The sequence below is a fragment of the Lagenorhynchus albirostris genome, chromosome 20 (assembly GCF_949774975.1).
Source record: "Lagenorhynchus albirostris chromosome 20, mLagAlb1.1, whole genome shotgun sequence".
NCBI lineage: Eukaryota > Metazoa > Chordata > Mammalia > Artiodactyla > Delphinidae > Lagenorhynchus > Lagenorhynchus albirostris.
In genome coordinates, this window is record NC_083114.1 from 5,108,533 (window position 1) to 5,135,485 (window position 26,953).

The 26,953-nt window shown below is 46.6% G+C and overlaps 1 protein-coding gene across 4 annotated transcripts in view; it reads right to left on the reverse strand.

Moving 5' to 3' along the window:
• Positions 1–26,953, reverse strand: part of MYOCD (myocardin) — a 95,476-nt gene that overhangs the window by 17,401 nt on the left and 51,122 nt on the right. For all 4 annotated transcript variants that reach the window (XM_060132987.1, XM_060132985.1, XM_060132986.1 and 1 more), the window contains 4 exons: positions 15,610–15,782; positions 12,516–12,641; positions 7,257–7,501; positions 5,440–5,593 (listed from right to left, as the gene is read on the reverse strand). In XM_060132987.1, the coding sequence (XP_059988970.1) occupies positions 5,440–5,593; positions 7,257–7,501; positions 12,516–12,641; positions 15,610–15,782 (698 nt within the window). The remainder of the gene's footprint in view (positions 1–5,439; positions 5,594–7,256; positions 7,502–12,515; positions 12,642–15,609; positions 15,783–26,953) is intronic.

The window sequence follows — 26,953 nt, forward strand, 5'->3', positions numbered from 1 at the left end:
AGCTTTGTATTCATCAAATCGACAAAGAAATGAATAATAACACTGTGTCAGTGAAGTAGCAGAAAAATAATTGAATAAAAATGTTAAGAAAAAAAAGCTTTTTAATACCTTGCTATTCCAAGTGTGGTCTTTGGACCAGCAGCATCAGACAGCATCTGGAGCTTACGGGAGAAATGCAGAATCTCAGGCCCCTCCCCACACCTATCAAATCAGAATCTGCATTTCACCACGAGCCCCAGGTGGTTCACTGGGCACATTCAGGCTTGAGAAGTGCTGCCCTAACACACTACCTCTGGGAATAGATTGGCACAAATGTTCAGGACAGGAATGGGGCCATATGGATCAAGAGTTCTTAAAAATAGTTATATATTTTGGTTTAGAAGTTCCACTCCCATGTATTTAGCCTGGGGAGATAATTAGAGAAATTAATAAATGTGTGTACAAATTTTATATATATATATATATTTTTTGCGATCCGCGGGCCTCTCACTGTTGTGGCCTCTCCCGTTGCGGAGCACAGGCTCCAGACGCGCAGCCCCAGCGGCCATGGCTCACGGGACCAGCCGCTCCGCGGCATGTGGGATCTTTCTGGACCAGGGCACGAACCCGTGTCCCCTGCATCGGCAGGAGGACTCTCAACCACTGCGCCACCAGGGAAGCCCACAAATTATATTTTTAATAGCAAAAATTTGGAAGCAAGTTAAAAGTCCAATAGAGGGATGTCAACGAGGTGGAGAAATGATATGCCAGTATTAAAAAGAAAAATCTTATTGAATATTAAACGTTATGAAAAAGTCCATGATAAATAAAATAAAAGAGCATGCCCGAAGTATACGCTCACATAATTATTTAAAAATAATTATTTTAAAACCAAACACGTTCATGCATATTTTAAGTCTAGAAGGATACAGAATCTGTGAGTTAATTGTCTTTTAAAATACTTGGGACTTCCCTGCTGGTCCAGTGGTTAAAACTGCGCCTTCCACTGCAGGGGGCGCAGGTTAGATCCCTGGCCGGGGAACGAAGATTCCACATGATGTGCAACCAAAAAAAAAAAATACTCTTCACTTTTTTATACGCTATCATATTTCAATAGTGAATATATATTACATTAAGAGTTATTTTAAAAGTTATCCCAAAAAGGATTTGAATAACTTACCGTACCACAAGCAATAAAATACGCTCTCAGCCCCCCAGCCTGGCTAGCATTGTTTTACCATTTTCTTTTAGATTTGCTGGTTTGAAAAAGTGCGAGATGGCAGCTCATCACTGTTTTAATTTAGAGTTACTTAAAATTAATGAGCTCTACGTTTATTTTTAGAATCTGCTCTGGCACTGAATAATTTAAACAACATTATTAAATAATGCGGCTCATATTCTAAAATAAAATGAATACTTGTTCCGTCCAGTTTGCTATAAATTTCAGAATATTATGCTGTGTAGGCTTGCCTGGGACAAAGATTTGTATAAACCTCTTTCTTACATTCCCTGGTGTTTTATTTTTTGAATTAATTCATTTTTTGGCTGTGTCATGCAGCATGTGGGATTCTAATTCCCCGACCAGGGATCGAACCCGCACTCCCTGCGTTTGAAGCACAGAGTCTTAACCACTGGACCACCAGGGAAGTCCCTCCCTGGGGTTTTAATCGTTGATAAAACTTTAAACCATTTATTACGAAAAATTTCAAACATACACAAAAGTAAATAGAAAAGTGTAGCGAACCCACAAACCCATTAACCAGCTCTGACGATTATCAGCCCGCATTTGTTTCATTTATACGCCAATCTTGTTTGAGTTACACCCCAAACTACTTCTTCCCCTACATTTCCTGAATTATGTGGAAGCAAGTTATACATTTTAATCTGTAAATATTTTGGTATCTTTGTCTAAAAAGTAAGTACTTAAAAAATATAGATATAAGATCATTATCACACCTAAAAAGATGAATAATTATTTCTTAATATCCATCAAATATTTTCCCAATTTTTTAAACTTCCCATTTACTTTCTCTCTCCTCCCCCGACCCCCCATGCTCTCTGGTTCTCTGACTCTCCAGTTTGTTAGAAGCAGGATACAAAAAAATCCATATACTGTCAAATTTCCACTTAGAACTTTTTAATGAGAAATCAAATTTTTTTCTCAGTGCCTTTCCCCTTTCACTTCTTTTTTTTTCTTTCTTTCCTTTTTTTTTTTGTGGTACGCGGACCTCTCACTGTTGTGGCCTCTCCCGTTGCGGAGCACAAGCTCCAGACGCGCAGGCTCAGCGGCCATGGCTCACGGGCCCAGCCGCTCCGCGGCATGTGGGATCTTCCCGGACCGGGGCACGAACCCGTGTCCCCAGCATCGGCAGGCGGACTCTCAACCACTGCGCCACCAGGGAAGCCCTTCCCCTTTTACTTCTATGAAGCAAAACATAAGCATTTTTCTGGAAAACATCACCTTCATTGCCTTACCTTTCTGATTACTTTTTTTGAGGGTTACCTTCATTAAGTCCTCTGATTTCTTCCTTTCCCTAAATGTTTCCATCATTCACCTCCTTTATTCCTCTTCTCTCCTTCCTTTCCGCCTTCTCCATCCTTCCCTCCCACTCTTTCCATTTTGTTCTCCTTCTATCTCACTTGCTGCTCTACTTCCAACCCTCCCCACTATACAAACGATTCCAAGATTTCTGTTCCTATCCCTGACAGCACAGGTGAGCTGAGCGAGGCTAATATACGTCTAACTGATGGAAACTGCCTAGACTTTTTCTCTTGGTTGTCCTCCTGGTACTTGTGCTCAACTTTTCTAAACTGAATGAACTTGCCAACATACCTTGAAACCATCTCCTCAGTCTACCCTCCCGATTTCTGCTACTGCTGTAACTCTCCCAGGTGACACCTCTCCCCATACACCCAGTAGTCAAGCCCAGTTCAGGTTTCTCCCGTCTACCCCCCGCCCCCTTTCCACTCTCAAGAATGACAATAGCAAAGCCTTTGATATCAGTCACTTGAGTTCAAGCCCCAGTTTTGTCACGTAGAAGCTGGTTAACTTGCATTTCACTTAACCTCTTTAAGATCCTGATTTATTATGTTTACATTTAAAACTTATCTTGTGGGGCAAAAATTAAACCAAATCTCAAAGTAAACAAAACTGATAAACTTTTAGCCAGACTCATCAAGAAAAAAAAGGGAGAGGGCTCAAATCAATAAAATTAGAAACGAAAAAGAAGTAAACAGTGGACACCACAGAAATACAAAGGATCCTAAGAGACTACTATGCCAATAAAATGGACAACCTGGAAGAAGTGGACAAATTCTCAGAAAGGTACAATCTCCCAAGACTGAACCAGGAAGAAATAGACAATATGAACAGACCAATCACAAGTACTGAAATTGAAACTGTGATTTAAAAACTCCCAACAAACAAAAGACCAGGACCAGGTGGCTTCACAGGTGAATTCCATCAAACATTTAGAGACGAGTTAACCCCTCTCCTTCTGAAACTATGCCGAAAAATTGCAGAGGAAGGAACACTCCCAAACTCAATTCTAAAGCAAACCTCTGAAAGCTGGCCGACCGATAGTTTATACTCAAAAAATGGTAGTTCCCACTGTCACCACCACCATCTCCTTATACCTCTGTTAATTACTGTAACTATAACCAGCCAATGATTCTGCGCATGTGCACGCCAAGGAAACCACCTCTAGGGGCTCTGATAGGCACATCATAGCTGGACTATGTTTTCTTTGGGGCCAAGACATCTCCAGTCCTACGTGATCTGAGCTCCCATCCAGAGATAGACTACTTAAAAAAAAAAAATCTTTGTAGAAGACATATGACATAAAAGTTACCATTTAATAATGTGTAAGGGTACAGTTCAGTGGCATTAAGTACATTCACGATGTTGTGCAAATATCACCATCTCCAGAACTTTTTCATCATCTCAAATTGAACCTCTGTACTCATGAAACACTCACCCTTTATTCCCCTCTCCCCTGGGAACCAACATTCTACTTTCTGCCTCTATGAATTTGAGGACTCCAGGGACCTCACAGAAGTGGATGCACACAATATTTGTCCCTTTGTGTCTGGTTTACTTCACTTCACATAAAGTCTTCCAGGTGAGAGGAGCTACTTCTGTCTCTATGGATTGATGATCTGCGGGGGTGTGGAGGGTGAGGGGCCACCGCTCTGCAGAGCAACATGATACACCTGACGTCCTCCTCTAGGTTTACAGCTGCCAAACTGAAACAAACTCGACGAAACCTAAGCACTTTTATTCCAAGTGTAAGGAACAGAGAAACCTTTGATATCAAAGCCCAAGATACATTTTATCTACCAGTGTTGACATTTGGTGGCCACTGAACTTCCTCTAATTTGAAAGAGTCCCAAGCCTACTTTTCCCCCAAAGGAGAGAATGACTGAGGGCTGAGCATGGGAAGAAGGATGACCAAGGAGGACTGAGGGCTGGGGAAGGGCCATAGGACTGGCCCAGTGAGGACCACGGGGGCCTTTAGGAATTTAGTGTTTTGGGGGAAAAATGATAAGATCCTTTGGGGAGAAGAGTAATCGGTGGGGTGGAAACTAGGTAAAGAGGTGCAATCATGGAGCTGCAGTAGGCATTAGAGGGAGGTGTGCCCACGCATTGGAGACCCGGAAGGGCCCTGCCTCCATCCTTTTCTGTCCTTTTGTAAACACCGGACAGACGAATCTGGCGATCCTGAGGACTGCTCTGAAACACACCAGGTTCAACTCAAAGGCCAGCGTCCTTTCAGTGAACAGAGATGCATGAGTGTGATCCAGAGTCAACTGCTAGCGCACATACATCATTTAACAAGCTGCTGCTACACTTCAGGGCAGAAGTTCTCAGAACTGCGGATTTCATAATAGAACAGCACCTGGTCTTAAATGATAGTATCGACATAGGGTTCCCAACGTTTTACCTTGTTGAGTAAGGACTATTCTCCGTATTTAATAGCATCCTGATGGAAGAAAAAGAAATAAAACACCAGAAACACTCAACTTCTATCCACTGCTGCCATCATTTCCCGATGGAAAGGACATTGTGACATTCAAAACATTGTGGGGAAATAAATACTTCAGATAAAGACTGGTCAGATATATTGAACGCAGTTAGATTCATGAAAAGCTCTTGACGTGGCTCTTGTTTTTCTTATTTCAAGAGACTGGTAAAAGTTCATCGTGAAGTTGGCCATTGGAAACTTGCATCAATCTCAAAGCCGCCCTCTGCGCTAAGGGCTAGCACGTATACGATTCTGTTTGACTCTTACAATGACTCATTGCAAAGGAGGAATGTGAGAGGCAGAAACATTAAGAGAAGAGCTGAGCTGGGAGCCCCCAGTCTCCTGTTCTATTGGGTATCCAACCACAGTGGTTAAAAATATATATATATTTGTTAAAAAAAGAAAGAAAGAAAGAAAATCATGTCAAACCGTATACCTTCAGATCATCTAGGTTGGATGGGAGCGGGCCTGGCTTGAGAGAAGAGACACCAGTTTGTCCAGAAAAACTGTTTTTGGCAGGAGACAAAGGGGTATTGCTCAGCGGTGCTAAAGGAGGGTTTGGATTTCTGACCACCTGCTCATTTGGTTCCCTGAAAAACAAACAGAAAAGAGGCACTTAAAATATCATCAAATACAGTCAGCTATACATCTGGGGGTGCGATACTGTGATTTAGAATAGGAAATATATATTTGGTCTTCATCCTGGTTTCTGGCATAGCTCCTAAAACCCTTGGGATTTCCTAAGTCATGAGAGCGCAGAGCTGTCTTTTGTTATCCTAATGAGGTGACTCTTGGAAGCCACCTAAGGATGGAGGGTGGTGGCCTGGAGAACCAATCATGTGATTAGAGGGTTGGAACTTTTAGTCTTGCTCCCGACCTCTGGGGAGGACAGAGGGCTGGAGGTTGAACTGATCGGCAATGGCCAATGATCTAATCAACCGTGCCTATGTAATGACGTCTCTATAAAAACCCAAAAGGATGGGGTTTGGAGAGCTTCCGGGTTGGGTAGCATGTGGAGACTTGGGGAGGCTGGTGCACCTGGAGGGGCCATAGATGCTCTGCCTGCCTCCCATGTACCCTGCCCCAAGCGTCTCATCCATCTGGCTGTTCCCATGGGGAGTTACGTGCCTTTACAATAAACCGGTTACCTAGTAAGTAAAATGTTTCTCTGAGTTCCCTGAGCCACTCTAGCAAATTAATCGAACCCAAGGAGGGGATTGTTGGAACCTCCCATCTGTAGCTGGTCTGTCAGAAGCACAGGTGACAACTTGGACTTGTGATTGGTGTCCGAAGGGGGAGGGGACAGTCTTGTGGGACTGAGCCCTCAACCTGCGGGATCTGACACGATCTCCGGGGAGAGAGCATCGGAATTGAGTTGAATTGTAGAACACCCAGCTGGTGTCAGAGAGTTGCTTGGCAGTGTGGGGAAAACTGGGTGGCCAGAACCCTTAGGGGGTGGCTTGCAATTAGATTGGATCACAAGCTAATTGCCCAGAAGGATCAGGCGTGTAATAATAAATACATCAGCAACAATAATCAGTGCAACGTAATAAAAAATCAGTAGAAGTGGCAGGGTGAGGAAGAACCAGAGTGGGCCAGATGGCAAGCGGCAAGCACCCCTCAAGCTAGTTTTGGGGAGACAACAGGGAGTGGTGGAGACTGTGGCCGCGGGAGAGGCCCGTCCATCTGTGATTTAGCAGATGCCCTGTCCTGGGGAGGAAGGAGCGTGCGCACAAAGCTTGATTGCGTACAGCACGTGGCACGATCACCAGCATGACCCGAGGTTGAACAGAGGCAGGTGGGGGAACCTACATCCCAACTTTATGGTTGAGGGGAAAGACCCTTTACAAGGTGACCTAACTGTGAGATCACACACTGGGCTCAGGAGTCAATCTTTGGGGCTGTCACCCAGTCACTCAGCCCTGAGCCAATTCCTGAAACGTAATCCGTATTGGACTGGCTCCCAATTCCAGCGTTACATTCTTAGATGGCTCCTCCCCTCCGTTCTCTAGCGCTAATACTTTCCCCAAAGAGGCCTCTTACCAGGGGCACTGATGTACCTGCTTCCTCCCGGCCTTCCGTCCCTGAAAAAGTGGGCGTGGTTTCTGAACCGTCATACTCTAAACACACCGGACTGGGATGCGGTGCAGCGCAGGACTCGCTGGGTCCCCAGGGGCTGGCCCGGGGGCCTCGGCCAGAGAAGCCACCAGCAGCGTCTGCCCCCAGGCGCCAGCCTGGGCTTGCCTGACTTACTTGAGCTGAGCTTGGTGGAGCCCGGGGTAGCTGAAGCAGTGCTGTTGCTGCTGACTGAGGATCTGCAGCTGCAAGAACAGCTGCTGCTGCTGGAGCAGCCGGGCGTAGGCGGAATCCATGGGCGGAGGGGACTTCTCGGCCTTCTGGTCCGGGGGGATGTACTGGTGATATTTGAGCTTCTTCACCTTTGGCTTGGGGTCCTTGGGCTTTTTGTGGCGGTTCTTACTGTCGCTCAAGGACTTGGACTGCAAAGCGGATGGAGAAACGGCATGTGCTTTAGGTGATGGATGGGAATGGTTTGGCATCATGAATATATCTCTAGGAGGTTTCATGGGATGGATGTTCCTGAACCCCCGACACACAATACAGCAAAGGCAGGATGCACAAAGAGATCCTGGACGTTAAGGTACCTTACGGACAAATCCACTGCAAGTGCATCGCAAAGGAAGGACACCCCTGAGGCGGGGAGTCTTGAGTCTTAGAAGTGGCTCCAGGAGAATTTCCTTCCCGGAGAAGAGGGAGAGGTACACTTGTGTTTCATGAGGACACCTTTTTTTTTTTTTTTTGTGGTACGCGGGCCTCTCACTGTTGTGGCCTCCCCCGCTGTGGAGCACAGGCTCCGGACGCGCAGGCTCAGCGGCCATGGCTCACGGGCCCAGCCGCTCCGCGGCATGTGGGATCTTCCCGGACCGGGGCACGAACCCGTGTGCCCTGCATCGGCAGGCGGACTCTCAACCACTGCGCCACCAGGGAAGCCCGAGGACAACTTCTTAACCTAAAACCACCTGACGGCCTAACGAAGGAGATATTCTGCTCTTGGGGTGGATTCAGAAGAAAGCGCTTTCATCTGTATGCATGTAATCACCTTTAGTGAAGCCCTTAGTACGCTGACTTATTAATGACGTAAACTCAGATGAAGTTCAGCTTGCCTCTGAAAATCCAGAATGTGGATCTCTGTTACCTCAAACGTAAGATCAATTCCCCTTCCCATCAAACACTGATATAAGATCAGGAAGTGACATCCTCTGAACTAAAGATTCTTTATTGACTACAGGAAGGGTTAGTCACCCACTGGGACCTCTCCAGAAGTTACCCATCATGGAGCACGATTTGGACCCTTGAAAAAAGTTAAGGACACAGGCTCGGAAGTGAAGACACATTTTTGAACATGGTACAATCATCCAACTTCATGACATCTCAATTACCTCACTTGCAAGTTGGGAAAAACATGCTCTACTTTCGATCTCAGTACAATGGAAGGATGGTGAAACATACTGTTGAAATAATAACAGATTTCAAAGGACAGTGTGGTTATATTTATAACCCACTCCTAAAATCCAAAAGCCTCCATAGATTGGAAAGCAATAGATCCATACTGGAATCGGTTAAAAAACATACATTTCCAAACCCTGACTTTATTACAGAAGATTGAAAGGAACATAGATATGGTGATGGTAGAGTCTTTTGAGGATCTGGGGACAAGTGGGAGGGAAGGTGTGGTACCAGCAGTGTCCAGAAGAGGGGGCTCCTGAATAGCTGGCGGGCATGTTGTGACTGGGCAGCTTCCCCGTTTTAACCACAAAAGTTTTCTCTGACTCAGCGCATCCCTCCACCGAAGCCTTTTTTTTGTGTTTTCTCAGGGCGGCTTCTTCTTGGAGACCAATGAACAATGAACTCAAGTATTCCCGTGGGCTAGGGGCTCTCCTCCCTGCTCATTCATCGGTTAGCGCTCCAGGTAATGAATCAGTCTTCTGCACTTGGGAGAGTTTCTGCAGGGCTCCTACAGTCAGCTCTGCCCTGCTTTGCTCCGGTGCAGCCTCCGCTCCCACTCCTAGAACTTGCTTGTCTGGGGGAGCTGCAGCCCTGGGTCTAGCAATTAAGTCAGGGGCTAAGGCATTTTCTCTATCTGTCGCCTTAACATAGGGACTCTGAACATTTTAGAAGGTACGAAAATCGGACCATTTTCTCTGGATAGTGAGAGGCAAAGGCCGCTGAACCCATGGAACTCCGAATCCCTGGAACTGTACAGTTTCATATTTTTGACACCAGAGGATACTAAGGCTGTGGGTTTGCTTTTGTTTTCTTTCTAGAACTGCGTGGCCGATAGAAGGGGAGCACAGTCATCTTTCTAAAGCAGACCTGGATCCCAAATCCAGTGGTTTAAGACTTGGGCATGAATGTATAAAGCAAGTTAGTGTAAGGCAAGAGGGAGTGGTGGGGCCTGCAGCTAGAGAGGGCACGACTTCCTAAAGGCCTTCTGCCTCGAATTCGCACACATACTGCGCCGGGCACGCAGCACGCCCCCCAAGCCACCTGCACTCAGTTTGTCCATCCCGCACGGCACACTGAAGTCCAACCTCCAGCCTGCAAAGGAGACCATCACCAAGCTGCCTAAACATACTCCTCTCCAATGGCTTACCCCTCCTGACTCTTCTCCTTGTCATTTTCTGCCATCTGGGACTCCCTCCTCTGCTTACTGTCTGACGTCGGCTCATCCTTCGAGGCTGGCTCAAACCCTGGCTCACCTGGGAAGCCTTTCCTAACCCACAGTGAGGTCTCTCCTCTGCATGTCTCATATGACACTCGAGGCTGCCCCGTAACGGTCACACTGCTGCAGACCCTGCTGAGGGGGGAGGGAGACAGACATCCAGCCCCAGGTCTGCTCCCGAGGCTACTGGCCCTGATGGGGGGCTGTGGCCACCTGGGGAAGGGGACTCTCCTTCTGTATTGCGGTAAAACACAAGGAACACAGAAATCCCCAGTCACCATTCAGTGGCATTTAGCGCATTTACAATGGGGTGCGACCATCACTGCTACCCAGCTACAGGACATGTTCATCACCTCAAAAAGTCACTCCATCCCCATTAAGCGGTCACTCCCCATCCCCCGCTTCCCTTGGAAACCACGAATGTGCTTACTGTCTCCATGGATGTGCCCATTCCGAAAACTGCATAAAAATGGAATCAGACACCGTGGTGCTTTGTGTCTGGCTTCTTTCACGCAGCATGTTTTCAAGGTTCATTCACGCCGTAGCAAGAATCAGGGCTTCATTCCCTTTTCTGGCTGAATAATCTTCCATTGAATGGATATGCCCTATTTATCCATTCTTCACTTGATGGACATTTAGGTTAGTTCCAACTTTTGACTATTGGGAATAGAGCTGCAATGAATATTGCCGCATACATTTTTGTTGGAACACCTGTTTTCAATTCTTTTGGGTGTGTATCTAGGAGTGGAATTTGCTGGGTTACGTGGTCATTCCGTGTTTAATTTACTGAGGAACCACCAAACTGCATTCCACGCAGACGCGCCATTTCACATCTCCATCAGCAGTGCACAAGGGTGCTGATTTCTCCACACCCTCATCAACACTTATTATTTTCCATTTTTAAAATTTTAGCCACTCTGGTTAGTGTGAAGTGGTATTCTGTCGTGGTTTGGAGTTGCATTTCCCTGACAACGAATGACATGGAACCCCCTTCTTGTGTGCTTGTTGGGCAATTTGTTTATCATTGGAGAAATGTCTATTCAAGTCCTTTGGGGCACATTTTTCTTACTTGCTCAAAGCCCCATATGGACTAGTGGTGGCTGTGATATCAGACTAGATTGTAGGCTCAGTGAGGGCAGGAATCATGGGGGGTTTTTTGTTTTTGCAGTACGTGGGCCTCTCACTGTTGTGGCCTCTCCCGTTGCGGAGCACAGGCTCCGGACGCGCAGGCTCAGCGGCCATGGCTCACGGGCCCAGCCGCTCTGCGGCATGTGGGATCTTCCCGGACCGGGGCACGAACCCGTGTCCCCTGCATCGGCAGGCGAACTCCCAAACACTGCGCCACCAGGGAAGCCCAGGAATCATGTTTTATTCAACCTGATATGCACTACTTGGAGCCTGCAATGTGAGCACCGTTCTCTTATAGAGGATTTTACAGTTTTCAAAGAGTATTCTTGTGCATGCTCTCAATGGCCTTATGTGAAGCTTATGCAGTCGATAGGGCAGAGATGTTTTCCCCTAGCTGGGTTGCTTCGTTCTTTGAGAAGCCCTCTAGTAGCCTCCTAGCTTAGAGATGATGAATAGTCATCAGCTGAGAACCCACAGGCACTGACCAGTCAGAAGAGCTGTTGGCCTTCACGTAAGTCCTGCTGGACCAGCTGGTTATCAACCCTGCTCCTCGTTGAAACTGACTGTCCTTCCTCAGGGCAACTATTATACTCCCTTAGTACCAAGAGGCTGAAGGCTTTGCTCATTTGCATTAGGCAGAATTTAAATACTTTGGTAGAAATACCGATGCAATTTCTCTTGGCACACAACGTTAGAAATCACTGAATCATCCCCTCCACCCTCCAGTCGCAGGGAACGAAATTCATCCATGCCACTTATTTTCAACGCTGTTGAGCTGAGTGGACTGTAGGCTGGGTTTAAGCGACTGCAGTCTGGGGAGCTCTACTGGGAATCGGAAATACCCGCCATCCATTTATACGATGAAAACCACTCCTGTGTACATGCAGTGGAGGGGGCAGCGGGTGGGCACCGTTACTTCAGCATTGATTCTAACTCAATTTACAACCTTTTCAAAAAACGTGTCTTAAGAATCATCTCAGCATCAAGCGGTGGCTTTAGAGCTGAGAGAACATGCCCCCCAATCAATCAGAAGTTATTTGGGATAAAACGAAGAAAGTCAAATGACTACCAGGCAGTTAACTGAGGAGAAAGTACTCTGTGAACTATTAGATATAATCCTGAGAAACTTAAACCAAAAGTATGTGATCGTGCTTGTAGTTATGTGTCTCTTGTGAGTGTAACCCTCTGCTTTATTTCCATAGGGAGACTGGCTTGAATGACATAGGGTTTGCTGTAGGCAAGGCCTTCAGGTTTGCTTCCCTTGCATAAAATGCAGCTGCCCTGCACCTGTTTTACGCCACATACAAAGCCTGTGTGCACTGCAGTCAGTTGTGTCTATCTCTAGGCTGAGCCGATGAAGCCTTTTACGTCAGGAATAGGCTGGCTGAGCTGTGATCCCAAAGAAGGGCAAACATTGCCCAGCGGGGGTCTTCGTCTGCAGGGGAGACCCCTGCTGGGCAAGAGCATCTTGGTCCATATACACCGATGGCCCAGGTCTCAACTCCTGTCTTGCGATGCTCCCAGTGGATCGAACACGTCCGTGTGACTCTCCCCCTGTTGACAGACCTAACTCAGCACTCCCTGCCCCGAGCTGGCCCTGTGAGCTGAGTGCTCAGACGGGCGTGGAGGCCGGCCCACCTTACCTTGACAGCAGCGTGTACAGGGACGGGGTTGCCCAGGGGGCCGAGCCCCTGCTTCCCTGGGTCTGACTGGTTGCCGGGCTGGGGGGCCGAGTCATTCCTTTCATTTTCTGAGCCAGAAATAAGATCCTAAAAATCCAAAGTTTAGCATTATTAGGATGCGGGAGTGAAGACTGCGTGACGTGGAAATGTTGCGGGAGAGCCTCCCGCTCCCACCCCCCAGGTCTGCTGTGTGAATCCTAGCTTCTTATCTCAGGAACATCAGATTCTGTCCTCCAGCGGGAGGAGTCGTGTATATAATTTGTCATCCAGTTGAGGACACTTTTAAGAGAGAAAGCAGGCATGATTAATAATTATTCCAGCAGACAGGTATAGGACTGGCCTGTTCTAGGCAAACTGGGACATCTGGTCACCCTGGGTGAGGGTTCCACCTACCTGCGGCTAGGTCTACGTGTTGGAATTGACAGTGGGATTGAAAAAGAGAGGAAGCGGGGGAAGTGGGTGTAGGAGCTTTGGGGGAAAGTAGGACAACAAAAAAGTTAGATGAAACAGGAGTTAGCAGATGGAGGGAAAGTGTGTAGGTATGTGTATGTGTGTGTACGCATCTGGGTCTCTGTATTTGTGTGCATGTGTGTCTCTCTGTGTGTCTGTGTGTATGCCTGTGTAATGTATGTGTGCATATATATATGTATCCCTTTGCACGTGTGTCTGTGTGTATACTTGTGTCTGTGTGTGTATGTCTGTGTATATGAACATGTGTGTATATGTAAGTGTGTGTGTGTATGTGTGTAGTATCAGGAAAACCTTTATGAAAGGCACGTTGCCGTATGCAGAGGACTCTGAAATAGACCAAGTGCCCTCTCTCTTTCCCCTACAATCCTAGGCCATGACTTTGAAAAAGGGGCAGGGGCTGCTCCATGATCTCCCCGAGCGGCTCAGCCCTTCCCTGAGCCCCAGCACCTATCAAAGGTCTGTAGCCTCCCTTTCTCTCAGAGCCTGTGCCCTCATCTGTCACATGAGGTTGCCGGATGAGCTGACATAAGATGATTTTTGCATTTTGCCTGGCATTGTTCAGTGTTTGTTCCCTTTTTGCCCCGCTCCGAAGGTTAAAAAGAAAAGAATGCGTCTTCTCCCCAAAGCATCTTTAAATCAGAAGCTGAGGAATTTACTGTCAGAGTAATAAGATACAAATGGTCTGATGTACTGTTTGATGTTATCAAAGAAGTTGGGCTGCAGAGACCAGCTGCGGGATGCAGGGGAAGGAAAAATGCTTTGATTATAAACTCTTGCACAATAAACGTACGGCTCTTTTGGCTCTGCTTTTTCTGTCTCCCGTCTCCCTCCTGTTCCACATTTCCTCCTGGGCAGCCTTGGCTTTGTTCTGATGGAGTGAAGAAGGGCCTGACAATGACCGGTAACAGCACAGTTTCAGGAAACAGCGTCGTGGTAAATAATTCCCGAAACTGCCCCTGATCCCTGCATGCTTTACAGTGTAAAAATGTTTTCAAATACACTATCTAATACGGTTTACAAAGTGCAAACGTCCAGCTATACAGTAAGTCCTGGGGGTGTAATGTACAGCATGGTGACCATAGTTAGCAATACTGTATTGTCTCTCTGAAAGTTGCTGAGAGTAGATCTTACAAGACTCTCATCACAAGAAAGAAAATTTGTAACCATGTGTGGAGATGGATGTGAACTAGACTTACCCTGGTGATCATTTCACAATACATACAATGATATATTGTATCTATCGTACATATTGTGAAATACACAATACACGTGTATATGTACCATAGATACGATATCAAGCAATTATTTTGTACACCTGATATTGTATACACTGTATACATTGTGTATTTCACGATATATACAATATCAAACAATTATGTTGTACACCTGAAACTAATATAATGGTATCTGTCCATTATACCTCAATTTAAAAAATTAGAAGTACATACAGATATAAAATATCCATATATAATAAAAATGAGATATCTCTATATAATTAAAATATATAAAATAATATCTGTTAATAAAATATACATCATATATATAAAATATCTGATTTCAAGTCATCGAATTCCTGTGAGGCCAAGAGCAGTAAACGCTTCCTGAAGGGTAGGGGCTGAGGTCGGAGGGGTCTCTCCAAAGCCAGGATGTGGTGGAAGATTCACATCTCGTTGTCCCACGAGTGCGACCCCTCCCCCTCCTGTGTGGGCCTCACACTCATCTCCTCTGGGGGCTCTGGGAATACCATCCTGCCAGGCCAAGGAAAGGTCCCAGCAAGCCTGGGTGTGGCTCATAGAGGGGGAGCTCCAGGTGTTGGTGGGGGGCCCTGCATGCTCCTGGGGCCACACAGCTACTCAGCCTCACTTCCTTCTCTGCAACATCTAACAGAAAACGCTTGCAAGGTGCCTAGCACTGGCCCTGGTATACAGTGGGCACTTAATAATGGCAGTAGATGATGTCAGCCATCATTATACTGCTCCTAATAAGTGTGCTTTTAACAGTATGTGCAATATCCATTTCTCACATCTCGACAGTCTGTGGATTCGTCCAGAAAAAGGGGAATGCTGTGTCTGGGCTGGGGCTGGAAGTGGTCCTTGCTCCAGGGGTTCGGCAGGTAGACGCCTGCTAAGGGTAGAACCGGCTCGGGGCTCCAGCTTTGTAGCCCATCAGCGCCTTCTGCTTCCCGCTCCCCAGGGTCCTACGGTGGTAACTCAGTGCCTGGAAAGACCGTGGGCTTTGAAACCAGTCCTGCTGAGGCCCTTTCTCTCCAGGAGACTGTTGGTTGGTCATCTCATCTTGGAGAGCCTCATTTCTACCTTGTCTCTAAAAGTGGAGATAAAAGAGATCTACTTGACAGAGTAGATACTGAAAACATAAGTCAAAAGGGCATATTTCTGGGGATTCTCTTTCGGTGTTATCTGGAAGCTTTTGCCCTTACACACAGACCCCTGGACCGAATAGGGTGAGAAGAAGGATCAAGATGACGTGCCATGAAGAGACATCTCTGGGGTCTCTAAGCAAAACCACCTCAGCACTGCTGATTTCAAGACTGAAGAGGTGACAGGCTGAGATGTGGTCTGTTTACCTGGGTTTTCCCCCGAGGACCCGCCGAAGGGGTCTCTGTAGCTTTCATGTCTGGGGGGGATCCTGCTGAGCCCTGGAGGTCTTCACCTCGAGTCTGATCCGGAGAAAGCCCATCGCTGCTGTCCTCCTCAAAGGCAAATGCATCCGCTGATTTGGAGAAACTCACCTGGTTACCTGAGGGAGTGAAAGCCAAGAAGAACTGGGTCAGTGGCAGTGCTTCCCTTTTAGGAGCAGTTACCTACCTCCTTACATGTTTCCAGTTCAAGGTAGGAGTGGAGATATATTTAAAATGACTTGCTTTCCCCTCTATTTACTCCATACAGGGGAACTTGTGTTTATAAAAGTGACACGTTTGACAGGGACGAATGAGTGACATATCAAAGGTCTATCATCTTTATTAAACTTCATTTTCAGACTGATCCATTCCTGCACATTCTGTATGTGAGCCCTATCTTTCTGAAGCTAAATCAGGGAAGATGAAGGAAAGAACAGGGGCCACCGGGTGCAGGAGGAGAAGGTCCCTGTCTCCCTGGGGCTTTACGACGAGAGGTGAAACTGAAATGACAGAGGGCCATCTGCATCGTGTTCAAACATAAAGCGGGGCAACCGGCGCAAAATGTTTCGCGAACTTTGCTATTAAGGAGAAGACAGGGAGCTCCTAAGTTTAAATTCCTAAGTGTCAGAAGAGCTGTCACCAGAATGTCCCAAAGCCCCACTCAACGAACGCATATCTGTTTATAAAAGCCATAACCGTGTTTCAGAAACTGGAGTGCGATCTTTACTTATTTATTTTTATTATTTGGATTTTGTTGTTATTCCTCTCATCTTTGTCTCTATTTTGGAAATCCCCAGCGAATCACACGTGCTCAGATTCTTCCCCAGCAGCCTGCGTGGTCTCGGGAGGGAAACCCAGACATTGGCTTGGGGAGTGGGGTTACCAGACCAGATGGGACTATCGTGACATCCTTTTATGTCCCTTATGTGTTTTCTTTTTTTATCATTTTGATCATTTATAGTACTGTGATTTTATTTATTTATTTATTTTTGGCTGCTGCACGCAGGCTTTCTCTAGTTGCAGCGAGCAGAGGCTACTCTTCGTCGCAGTGCGCGGGCTTCTCACTGCAGTGGCTTCTTTTGTTGCAGAGCACAGGCTCTAGGCACGCGGGCTTCAGTAGTTGCGGCACGTGGGCTCAGTAGTTGTGGTTCGTGGGCTCCAGAGCGCAGGCTCAGTAGTTGTGGCGCACGGGTTTAGCTTCTCCGCGGCATGTGCGATCTTCCCGGACCAGGGCTCGAACCTGTGTCCCCTGCATTGGCAGGTGGATTCTTAACCACTGTGCCTCCAGGGAAGTCCCTCCCTTATGTTTTTTAATTGCCAAATCTCCTCTGGCTTATTATCCAAATGCACAGTACAAAATGTGCTGAGGCTACACAGCTCTTGTGACCCTCTTGCAGGCACAGGTCTTCGAAAGGAATTTATGTATTATCAGCAAGGTTTCCAGCCCGGTATTCTGCAGTTACACTGACAAGAACTTTTGACTCAGGCTTGGGGCAGATAAGAGAGAGGAGCTCTCACTGTGGAGATTGGAGAGGCAGCAAGGAGCTGGAAGTAATGGAATGAATGCGGTTTGGGGCTTGTCATCACCACCACTGCTGGCATCTGTCACGGACCCTCACTCAGACACGCAAGTGTCAAATCAGGAGAGAGGCCGGACCAGGACAGGGCAGGTGGGAACTCCAGTTACTGGCCCGCTGGGCAGCCTGCTAACCTGGAAAGGCCCGGGGACCAGCGTTGCTGCTCCTTGGTTTCAAGATTTCTTTCTAAAAGTCATTATTACTTTTCTGTGATTATAGAAGTAATGTTTACTTATAAAAATTCATACCATATGAAACGTACATAACAAGGTACATAACCATCCCACTTCCGTTAATGATTTATTCCCTCTTCTAGACTTAATTCTATCCATACAGCAGGACACGCACATATTGAAAAAGCATTTCAAACAGACAGGACTGAGTGAAAGACACTGTACTGAAACTTGCTTTTTTCACCCTACAGTGTATCTTGGAGATCTTTACATGTGAACTCAGAGATCTTCCTCAATGTTTTGGTAACAGCTACACAATATTTCATTGTATGAATGGGAACTTTTGTTTTCCAACTTTTATTTCCCAAGGGGCCCTTATCTTTAACTATAAAATTTTTGACATAATAGAAAAGTACAGAGAATAATATAAAACATGTGAATCACCTGAAATAAATATATGCCAGTATTTTCCTATATTTGCATCAGAAACCTATTCATTTTCTAACAGAAAGGGCTTTCAGCGGGTATTTGACAAATGTCAACTTTTTCTTTGCAATCAGGAGTCGCTCTTCTCTCCCATCTGGTCTCTCCCTCCTCCCTCCCTCTCTATTTTAAGGTCCAGAGCTAGCTCACACCCTTCCCTTCTTTTCTTACAGCAACATCCCCCCCCCCACACCGGGGCTCTGCAAAGAAGCCTCCCTCTGTCATTTTCACACGGTGTGAAGGAATTTATATGCCATTTCCCCTTTCTCCAGGGGATCACGTGCCTGCGATCTTCCTAGGAAGGTCCTTCCAGGAGCCTCCATGAATACCTTCCATTGTAAACTCAACCTGTTAATTTCTTTACTTTAGAAACCACGTTTTCATTGAAATTTCAGGTCCCACTTCTAGTTGTGGAATTAAAGGCTTTGTCCCTGTTGAAAAGATGACATATTATTCAGGGCCAGGTGGGCATGGGATTTGGTGGGGGGGAGTGGGTGTTAAGCCCTCCCCACCTCAGAAGCCACAGCATTTCATTGGGATTTACTTGGCGTAGACCGTGAGGCAAGACCAACTCAGAGAGCCCCGCGTGTGTGACCGTACCAGCCCCTCGGGGCAGCCAGCCTGCCCTGCCCAACAGGACCACCGTGGGGAGAGCTGTAGCATTACACTCCCTCCCCACCTCCTTCAGTCTGAATGGTACGGATCTTCTCTGTGTGATCTGACACTTCGTGTGACAAAGACGACGCCCCCGCCCCCTGCCACCTCCACCCGCATCAAGGATCATGTCCCAAACGCGTGCAAATGAGAGGGAATTAACCAAACTGCAAAGTTGTCCAAGCATTCTAACACGCATGGAAATGTTACAAGAAGGGCGGGGATGGGAGAAAGAGAGAAAATTTCTCTCTTAGTCCCCCAACTATCCCCCTTCAATAGTTTCAAGGGGAAAGATAACAAATGAGAAAAACAGTGGTTTGCATCAGCAGTTCACTTAGCAGTGGCAGCAGTAACGGAAGCAATCAACTGTGTTAGGCCTTAGAACGGTCCAGGAAGTCAGAGGAAGGACCACACTCTCTCATCTCTGTTTTGCAGACGAGGACATCGCAAGATCCAGGTCCCCCAGTTCTTTAGAGACCGAGCTAAGACACAGGCCCAGCCTTTGTATGCTCAGAGCCTCCAGCAGAGGGGGAGGCAAAATCAATATCCCTCCCGGGAGGTCAACAGATACATGTTGTTTAGGGAACATCGCCAAGACCCACTGGGTTGGTGGCAGTGGGGGGGGGTAGCGTAGAAATCGGCCAACGTCCACTTCTTTCTCGGCACACACGTACTGAGGACAGATCCATCCTCCACAACATCTTTGACTCGAGTTTTTGAGATCTGAAGGACTGAACGTGACATCTTGACTGTGAGAAGAAAGAAGGCAGGCGATCACTTCGATCTCATTGCCACTGTCTCAGAAAAGGGATTGGGAGGATTGTGAAGCCCTGTTGTTGTGGCCATAAATCAGCGTGTCCTTTTCACTTTGGCACCTGCCTGGAATGATGCGGAAACGTCCTAGAAGTAGAGTGTTTGGAATAAAGGAGTTGGTAACCAGTCCCATTTTCCCCAGAATTGGATGGAACATTCCTCAACTATTTTGTTCACTTCCAGCCTTCCCACTCAGAAAGGAGTAGAGAGAAGCAGAAGTATAATCAGATACAGTATGGTGAAGATACGGAAACCACGAGAAGGATGCTATCCGTCTATCTGCACGGGACATAACCGGAGAACCTGTCAAGGACTAGACTGCCTGGTGAGTGCTGTTGGTGGCTAGCAGACAAAGGGGATGGAGACGTGGGTCGTCCAGGCAGACTCACTCCCAGGCGAGGTGGGATGGAGCTGAGCCTGAAATGACGGTGGACAGGATGACAGAAAAGGGGAGGGCGCCTGGCAAGAGCTGCGGGGCGCAGAAGGGAAGTTACAGGGTGGTGATGAGCAGAGTTGGTGTGGGAAGGATGAAGAAGTAACTCTCCCAGCCACCGGAGTGGATTACTTTAAGATCCACGTCCTGGAGACACACAGCTTCGAGGAGTCTACTTGACAAGTGACATCCATCATTTAAAGAGATTCTTCTGCTTAAGTCAAGGAAGAAGCCATGAGTACGTGCAACTGTATACACGAAGAAGCCATGAGTACATGCAACTGTATACACGAAGAAGCCATGAGTACATGCAACCCCGTACATGAAGCCATGAGTACATGCAACCCCATACATGAATAAGCCGTGAGTACATGCAACCCCATACATGAAGAAGCCATGAGTACATGCAACCACGTACAGGGTAGTTGTTCACACCTGAATGAACAAACACAGGGTGAAGACCAAGGCCCCCCAAATGACTCCCATCTAGTTTCTAAAAAGCATGTTGCACCAGGTCAGAATAAGCCGACAGACACACTGAGGACCCCTCAGAGGCTGTCCACACTCAGAGAGCCGACCAGGGGGGCCCTGCCAGTCCCCCAGCACCACAAAGGGCTTGGATCTCTGACTGCGAGGCCAGAAGGTGAGCGACAGGGCAGATAGATGAGCCCACACTAGGCTCAGCCCCTGCTGATGAGAACGGTGACAGCAAGAGGCCCCCGAGAGCGTGGCAGTGGCTTCCTTTGGAGCTGAGGTACGTGGTGTTCAGTGTGGTCCGTGTGGGCCAGACAGGTCGGTTTGTTTCTTGTTCTACCACTTCGGTGGTGGAGTGACTGTTGATGAATTACTCAACTTCTTAGAGCCTCAATTTCCCCATCCATCAAATGGGCAACATCATCATAGTCACCTCTCGGGGTTTTGAGGATCAAAATAACGCATGTAAAAGCACTGCGCTTTACATGTTTTATATGTTATTCACAGGGTCCCTGACGCACACGTGTCCAGTCATTTCTAGCTGCCGTTGTTGTTATTATTGTTTTCGGTAGCAGTGTCTGCTTGTCTCAAGTTCACCACGATCAAAAATAAAACAAAGGGGGGCTTCCCTGGTGGCGCAGTAGTTGAGAGTCCGCCTAACGATGCAGGGGACACGGGTTCGTGCCCTGGTCCGGGAGGATCCCACATGTCGCGGAGCGTCTGGGCCCGTGAGCCATGGCCGCTGAGCCTGTGCCTCTGGAGCCTGTGCTCCACAATGGGAGAGGCCACAGCAGTGAGAGGCCCGCGTACCACAAAAAAAATTAAAAAAAATAAAACAAAGACCACCCAAGAGGCAGTTTATCCTGTGGTCAGCTTTGCAAAGGTCAGCCCAACTCCGGAGCCAGAAACACTGAGAGGTTCCTCCCGGGAAAGCAAAGACAGACCTTTCCCAGAGCAGGAGGAGTGTCACAGGAAAGGCTGCGCGCTCCCCGCTCTCCTGCCTGGTTCAAGGCGGGCTCGGTGGAGAGGGACGAAGGTCACCTTATCTGGCTGCTTCAGGAACAAGCAAAGTCTGTCGGCTCCGTGCTGTGACCCTGGGCCCCTGCTCCAATCCCCCACGGCGGGCGCGGGGCTCACTGGCCGCTGTGGGAGAGTAGGGCGCTGGCTGTTGTCCCTGGAGACACGTCAGGCGCTGTGATGACAAGGACCTGCTTCTGGAAGCCCTGACTCACCCCCAGGCTATGCCCACGGGGCTGTCTCTGGGCACCGGCCCCTTGGGGATCTCGGCCTGGTGACTCGGCGCTTTCCCCCTCTTTCTCGGAAGTGATTGGATGAATGAATCAGTTGGACTCTCCTCTGCATAAACATTTAAAATTCCAAGAGGAAAATGCGATCGCTAGAGTCCTGGTTACCTTTCCGCCGGGACCCACACCAGGGGCTGGAAAGCATGGGGTGGGAATGTGAGAACAAACTTCGCTCGCTTATCTGTTTGCAAGCCTGAGCGGTGTTCGCATGACAGCTATTTTAATTCATGATCAGACTTCCCCATGTCCTCCTGGAAGAGACTGAAGCCAAATCCACTTCCTAAGGGAGGAGGTGGGCTGGTGACAGTAGCTATAGTTTAAGAGTGGCTCTTGCCTAAAGAGACTTCAGTACACTGAAGATACCACAGTCCGGAGGAGATGGATTATGCCGTCCAACAAAGACCGAACCTACTGCCCTTGCAGGGGGTCAGATGCCTTTAGGATGGAAATCGATGAAAGTGGAATTCTGGAGGAACGAGCATTCTTTTTCCTCAGATCCCAGGCACTTCAGAAATTGGCTTTAAGTCTCTAGATAGACCCTGATGCTAGGAACACACGAGTTGTGAAAAACAATTCAGCTGCATAAACACTTGTCCCGTAACAGCTTTCGAGGCTAATTCTCCAGGAACGAATTCTTAGGTGGGCAAAGATACGTTACCACTGTCTCAGAGCACCCTAACTTTCCTCCCTGTCACCGCCCCCCTCAAAGCTACTGGCTTCCTACTTCTCTTTTCCCACCCCCTTTCCAGAACCTTCCTCAGAAAAGTATTTATCACGTATGCCTCCGTGTGTTTCTTTGCCCCAAGGATTATTCGCGCTTTGGAAATAACTTCTCATTATGGAATGACAGATTTTGTCCACGAGAAAGTTATGCCAAAGCAAACGACGCTACCATCTGCCTTAAGGCCATGGTTATTGTCTATTTGTCTTAAAGATGCATGATCGGACAGCGGTCAGACTTCCAGAGTCTCTGAAGAATGACTGGATACTTAGTAAACAAGAATTTTTGTTCTGTTTAGTGATAAAGTCTGAGCCTTGGGCTTACAGGTGAGCGAAGACTAGCGTAGGATCTTCTAGAAAAATGTACACGACGCTTGTAAATGGATGACTCCTGGGCCATCCCTGGCGGACAGAAACGTTGCTTTCCTGTGTCGAAGGGTTAAGGTGATAAAAAGAACTGCTTTATCTTGGATAATGGTGCTGTATACGCTAAATCACAGGTTCAATTAAAAAAAAAAAAAGAGCTGAAAAGCAGACTCAGGGATTCAGGTGGGAAGCCTGGCTCAGTTCAAGGAAAAGAGGAGGACACTTCAGGGGGAGGGGCTTGTCCACTAGAGCAGGATACCGGGACCCTTCCACTGTTTGAAGAGTTGAGAAAGCCAGCTGCGGTTCTCTTTTACCCAAGCAGAAGCCAGCTTCCTTGGTACCTAAGGGATGCTCCTGGCAAGTTAAGAAGACACCCGGATGACCAGAGAGAGGATTAACAGGCTTGGAGTAGGGCTCTCAAAACTGAGGGATGCTAAGTGACAATGATCACGTGCAAGCAGAACAAAGCCAGGCTCAACTCCAGTGTACAGTCTCTGTTCTCGTAAATCATCCACTCCCACATAATGTTATACTTGTTGTATTTGGCGTTCTGGCCTGAGAGTAGCTGTTAGAGGTTTTCTAAGAAGGAGAAACAGGGAAACAGGTGTATGTTCTGAGATGTAGCCACGAGGCGCCCCAAGCCTCCTTTTGTGTCAGTGAAATCACAAGGCCCCCTCTTCATCCACATTGCGTCACTCTGGTCACACAAGCCTATGTTTCCTCCCCAGGGAATCTGTAAAATTCTACCTGACTCAGAAAATAAACTTGCAGGCTGGAAGACGGATGACTAGCTGGCACCCCAGAAAGGAGAGGAAAGTTTTGGGGGAAACGATTTGCTACAGTCATTCAGCTGAGTTCAAGAGGGGGGACATCTGGGAAGGAGAAGAAAAATCCCAGAGTAGGGGCTGGTTCCCTGTCTTACAGTATCCTTCCCTCCCTGCACTGAGAGAGGTTCTGGATTATTGTATGTTTGGGATGGAGAAGAGTTGGTCTTGAATAAAACCGGGAGGGAGGGAGACAATGAGTGTTTCGCTCAGGGCTTGGCAGAAACACAGACGCACAGCTGCAGAGGGAGCTGGAAAATGTAAACACATCTGGAAAGGCACGTGCACAGAGGAGGAAAAATACACCCATGCCAGGAGAAGGATACACAGAAAACCACAGCCCTGAGTCACCACTTCACCGAGGGTGGATGATGTGACCCCAAGAAGTGACAGATAGGTGAGGGGTCGGCATCATCACCACCACCGGAAGGGCTACTCAGAGCGCCGTCTCTACAACCGGTCGCTGAGCAACTCCCTCTGCCTCTCTGACACTTCACAGGATGCCACAGCCTTGCCCATAGGAACTCATGCACATTGAAAGATTACCGCTAGAGAGCCTGAGGCATGGACGTTCCTTGGATGAGGTCAACCTATATCCTCCACCTCTTTCGCTAGCTATGCCTTCTCTTTATTCTTCACAGATCCCTGCCTCTGTCTTACATCTTCCTACATGAGAGCCCCCTAGCCCTCTTTGCTTCTTATACATCCTTCATACCCCCAGCTCCCCCTTCACACCCCGTCTACCGGGCACTCCTGATTCTCTGTACCCTGCGCAGCTTCTATTTTTACAGCATCTATCACCTTTTATTGGGATATATAATTATTTATGGGTTTTGTGTGTTGTCTGTGTCTCCTGCACTATAATATAAGCTCTGTTAGAGCAGAAATTTTTGCACGTTTGTCTAGTGTCTGACACATAGAAGATGTTCCATAAATATTAAATGAATAACTCCATAAATGAAAGGGCAGGCTTATCGGGTCCATCAGTTTAAATTACCACACACACTAAAGTCTCCCAAGTCTACAGCTCTAGACCAATACTTCCTTCTGAAGTCTAGTTGGATAGAATCTACTGCTTATCGAATCCCTGCCCTTGGAGTTCCTGCAGACCTATCAGCTGCAACAGTTGAAACGGGAATTCATCATCTCTCCCCAGATCTGCTCCTCCACTCTTGATACATGGCTGTCATTTACTCAGTTGACCAAGAGGGAAACCTCACTGTCATCTTTGACTCTTCCTTTTGTTCACACTGACATATTCTACTGGTCATCTAATGATGCAACGTCAGTTACCCCTCAGATGCTCGTTTTTTGGTACCCACAGCACGACTCTTGTTCAGACTCTTAACTAAAAGCTGTTCATCAGATTTTACGTTCCCCCTTCCGAAGTACAGAGACATTGCTGTGAAATCGCTGTTCGGCCAGGGAACACCACCCCTGCCAGCCGTGTGTACTGTTTTCACAGTGGGATGTGAGTGGAAGCGATGTGTACATCTCCAGGTTGAGGCTTTTTAAACGTGTGGGTGGACCTTTTCAGTTTTTCTTTCCTCTTCACTGGCTAGATCCAGAGGATGATGAGACTGTAGGGCACAGTTGGCAAAATTAGGGCCTGTGAGCCTGCTGTCTGTTTTTGTAAATAAAGTTTTATTGGAACACAGCCATGGCCATTTGTTTACATATTGCTTATGCCTCCTTTCCCACTACAGCAGCTGAGATGAGTAGCTGTGACAGCTTAGAGACCTCAGCTTATTCTTTAAGAAAAAGTTTGCCACCCTGGCTCTGGGGGATGGTGGAGCAGCAAGACCAAAGGAGCTTGAGTGCCTGAAGGGTTTGCTGTCGAGGAAAACCCTCTCTGGACTGTTTATGAACAAGAGATAAACGTCTATGGTTAAGCAGCTGAAATTTTGTGGTTTGTTTAGCAGCCTCTGTTATCCCAACTAACAACAAAAGAGATGTAAAGTCTCAAATAAAATACTAGCAACTTCTAGGGAAAAAAATCCAAGGAGGATTTATTTCCAGAAATGCCAAGGACGATTAGGAAAGATAGCAATACCACATTGCTAGATCAAAGAAAGAAGCCCATATGATCATCTTTTCATGCGTGTTGAAAGCATTTAAACAACTCAGCATCCATCCTGCAAGCTATTCTTAGTGGAACAGAATAGAGAAACACTTCCTTAGAACATCTACCTCCAGCACGAGTTAGTGTCATATTTAGAGGTGAATGACCGGAGGAATTCCCACTGAAGACTGAATCAACAAATGTTATCATTGGGCTTCCCTCATTGTGCAGTGGTGAAGAATCTGCCTGCCAATGCAGGGGACACGGGTTCGAGCCCTGGTCTGGGAAGATCCCACGTGCCACAGAGCAACTAAGCCCGTGCACCACAACTACTGAAGCCCATGTGCCCTAGAGTCCGCGAGCCACAACTACTGAAGTCTGCGTGCCTAGAGCCTGTGCTCTACAACAAGAGAAGCCACTGCAATGAGAAGCCCGTGCACCACAACGAAGAGTAGCCCCCGCTCACCACAACCAGAGAAAAGCCTGCGTGCAGCAACGAAGACCCAACGCAGCCAAAAAAAAAAAAAATGTTATCATCAGCATAACAAATATATAACATTATATAATATTGCTTTTGAAGCACTGGCAATGTACCAAGAATAATAATTGTCTACTATGTAATATAGCAATAATTTTTAAATTATATAATGAAATATTGCATAATGCAAAATAATATAAATTATATGTGCTTTATATAATTCACACATATAATTTTATATGTAAGATATATATCTACGTGATATAAATGTTTTATATATGATAAAATATATATAATTAGATTTGTATAGTATATTATACTATTATAACATATCATTTACAAATAAAATATTTAATTTATAAATAAAATACATAAAATTATATTGAGTTTATATTATGAATATACTGCATGTAACTTTTAAAATGATGTTAATTGTGTAATTTATTAATAATTCCATGACGTTGCTTTTCAACAACCAGCCAGCGCTCCAAGGCAGAAAGAAAAAACAAATAGGAGGCGCATCTTCCTTATTTGTAGATGATGTGATTGTCCACGCAAACAATTAAAGATAAAATGAGATACTATCGGAACAATTAAGAAAATCTTCAAAGATGCCCAGTTACAAAATAAATGTGCAAAATTAAGAGGTTTCCAATATGTAAGTAATAACTGATGTGAATTTATTTTTAAAAACCTTACCAAGGGAAATAAAAGAAGATTTGTAGACATGAAAAGAGATACTATCTTTCTGCCTCAGAAGAATTAATACATTTTAAACCTATGAATTCACCATAAACTAACCTATAAATTCACTGCAATCCCAAACAAAATTCTAATAGGATTGAAGTTGGAATATAATAAACTGATTCTAAATTTCACCCACCATATACTTGTGAGAGTAGCCAAGAAACATTAGAAAAATCAGACCA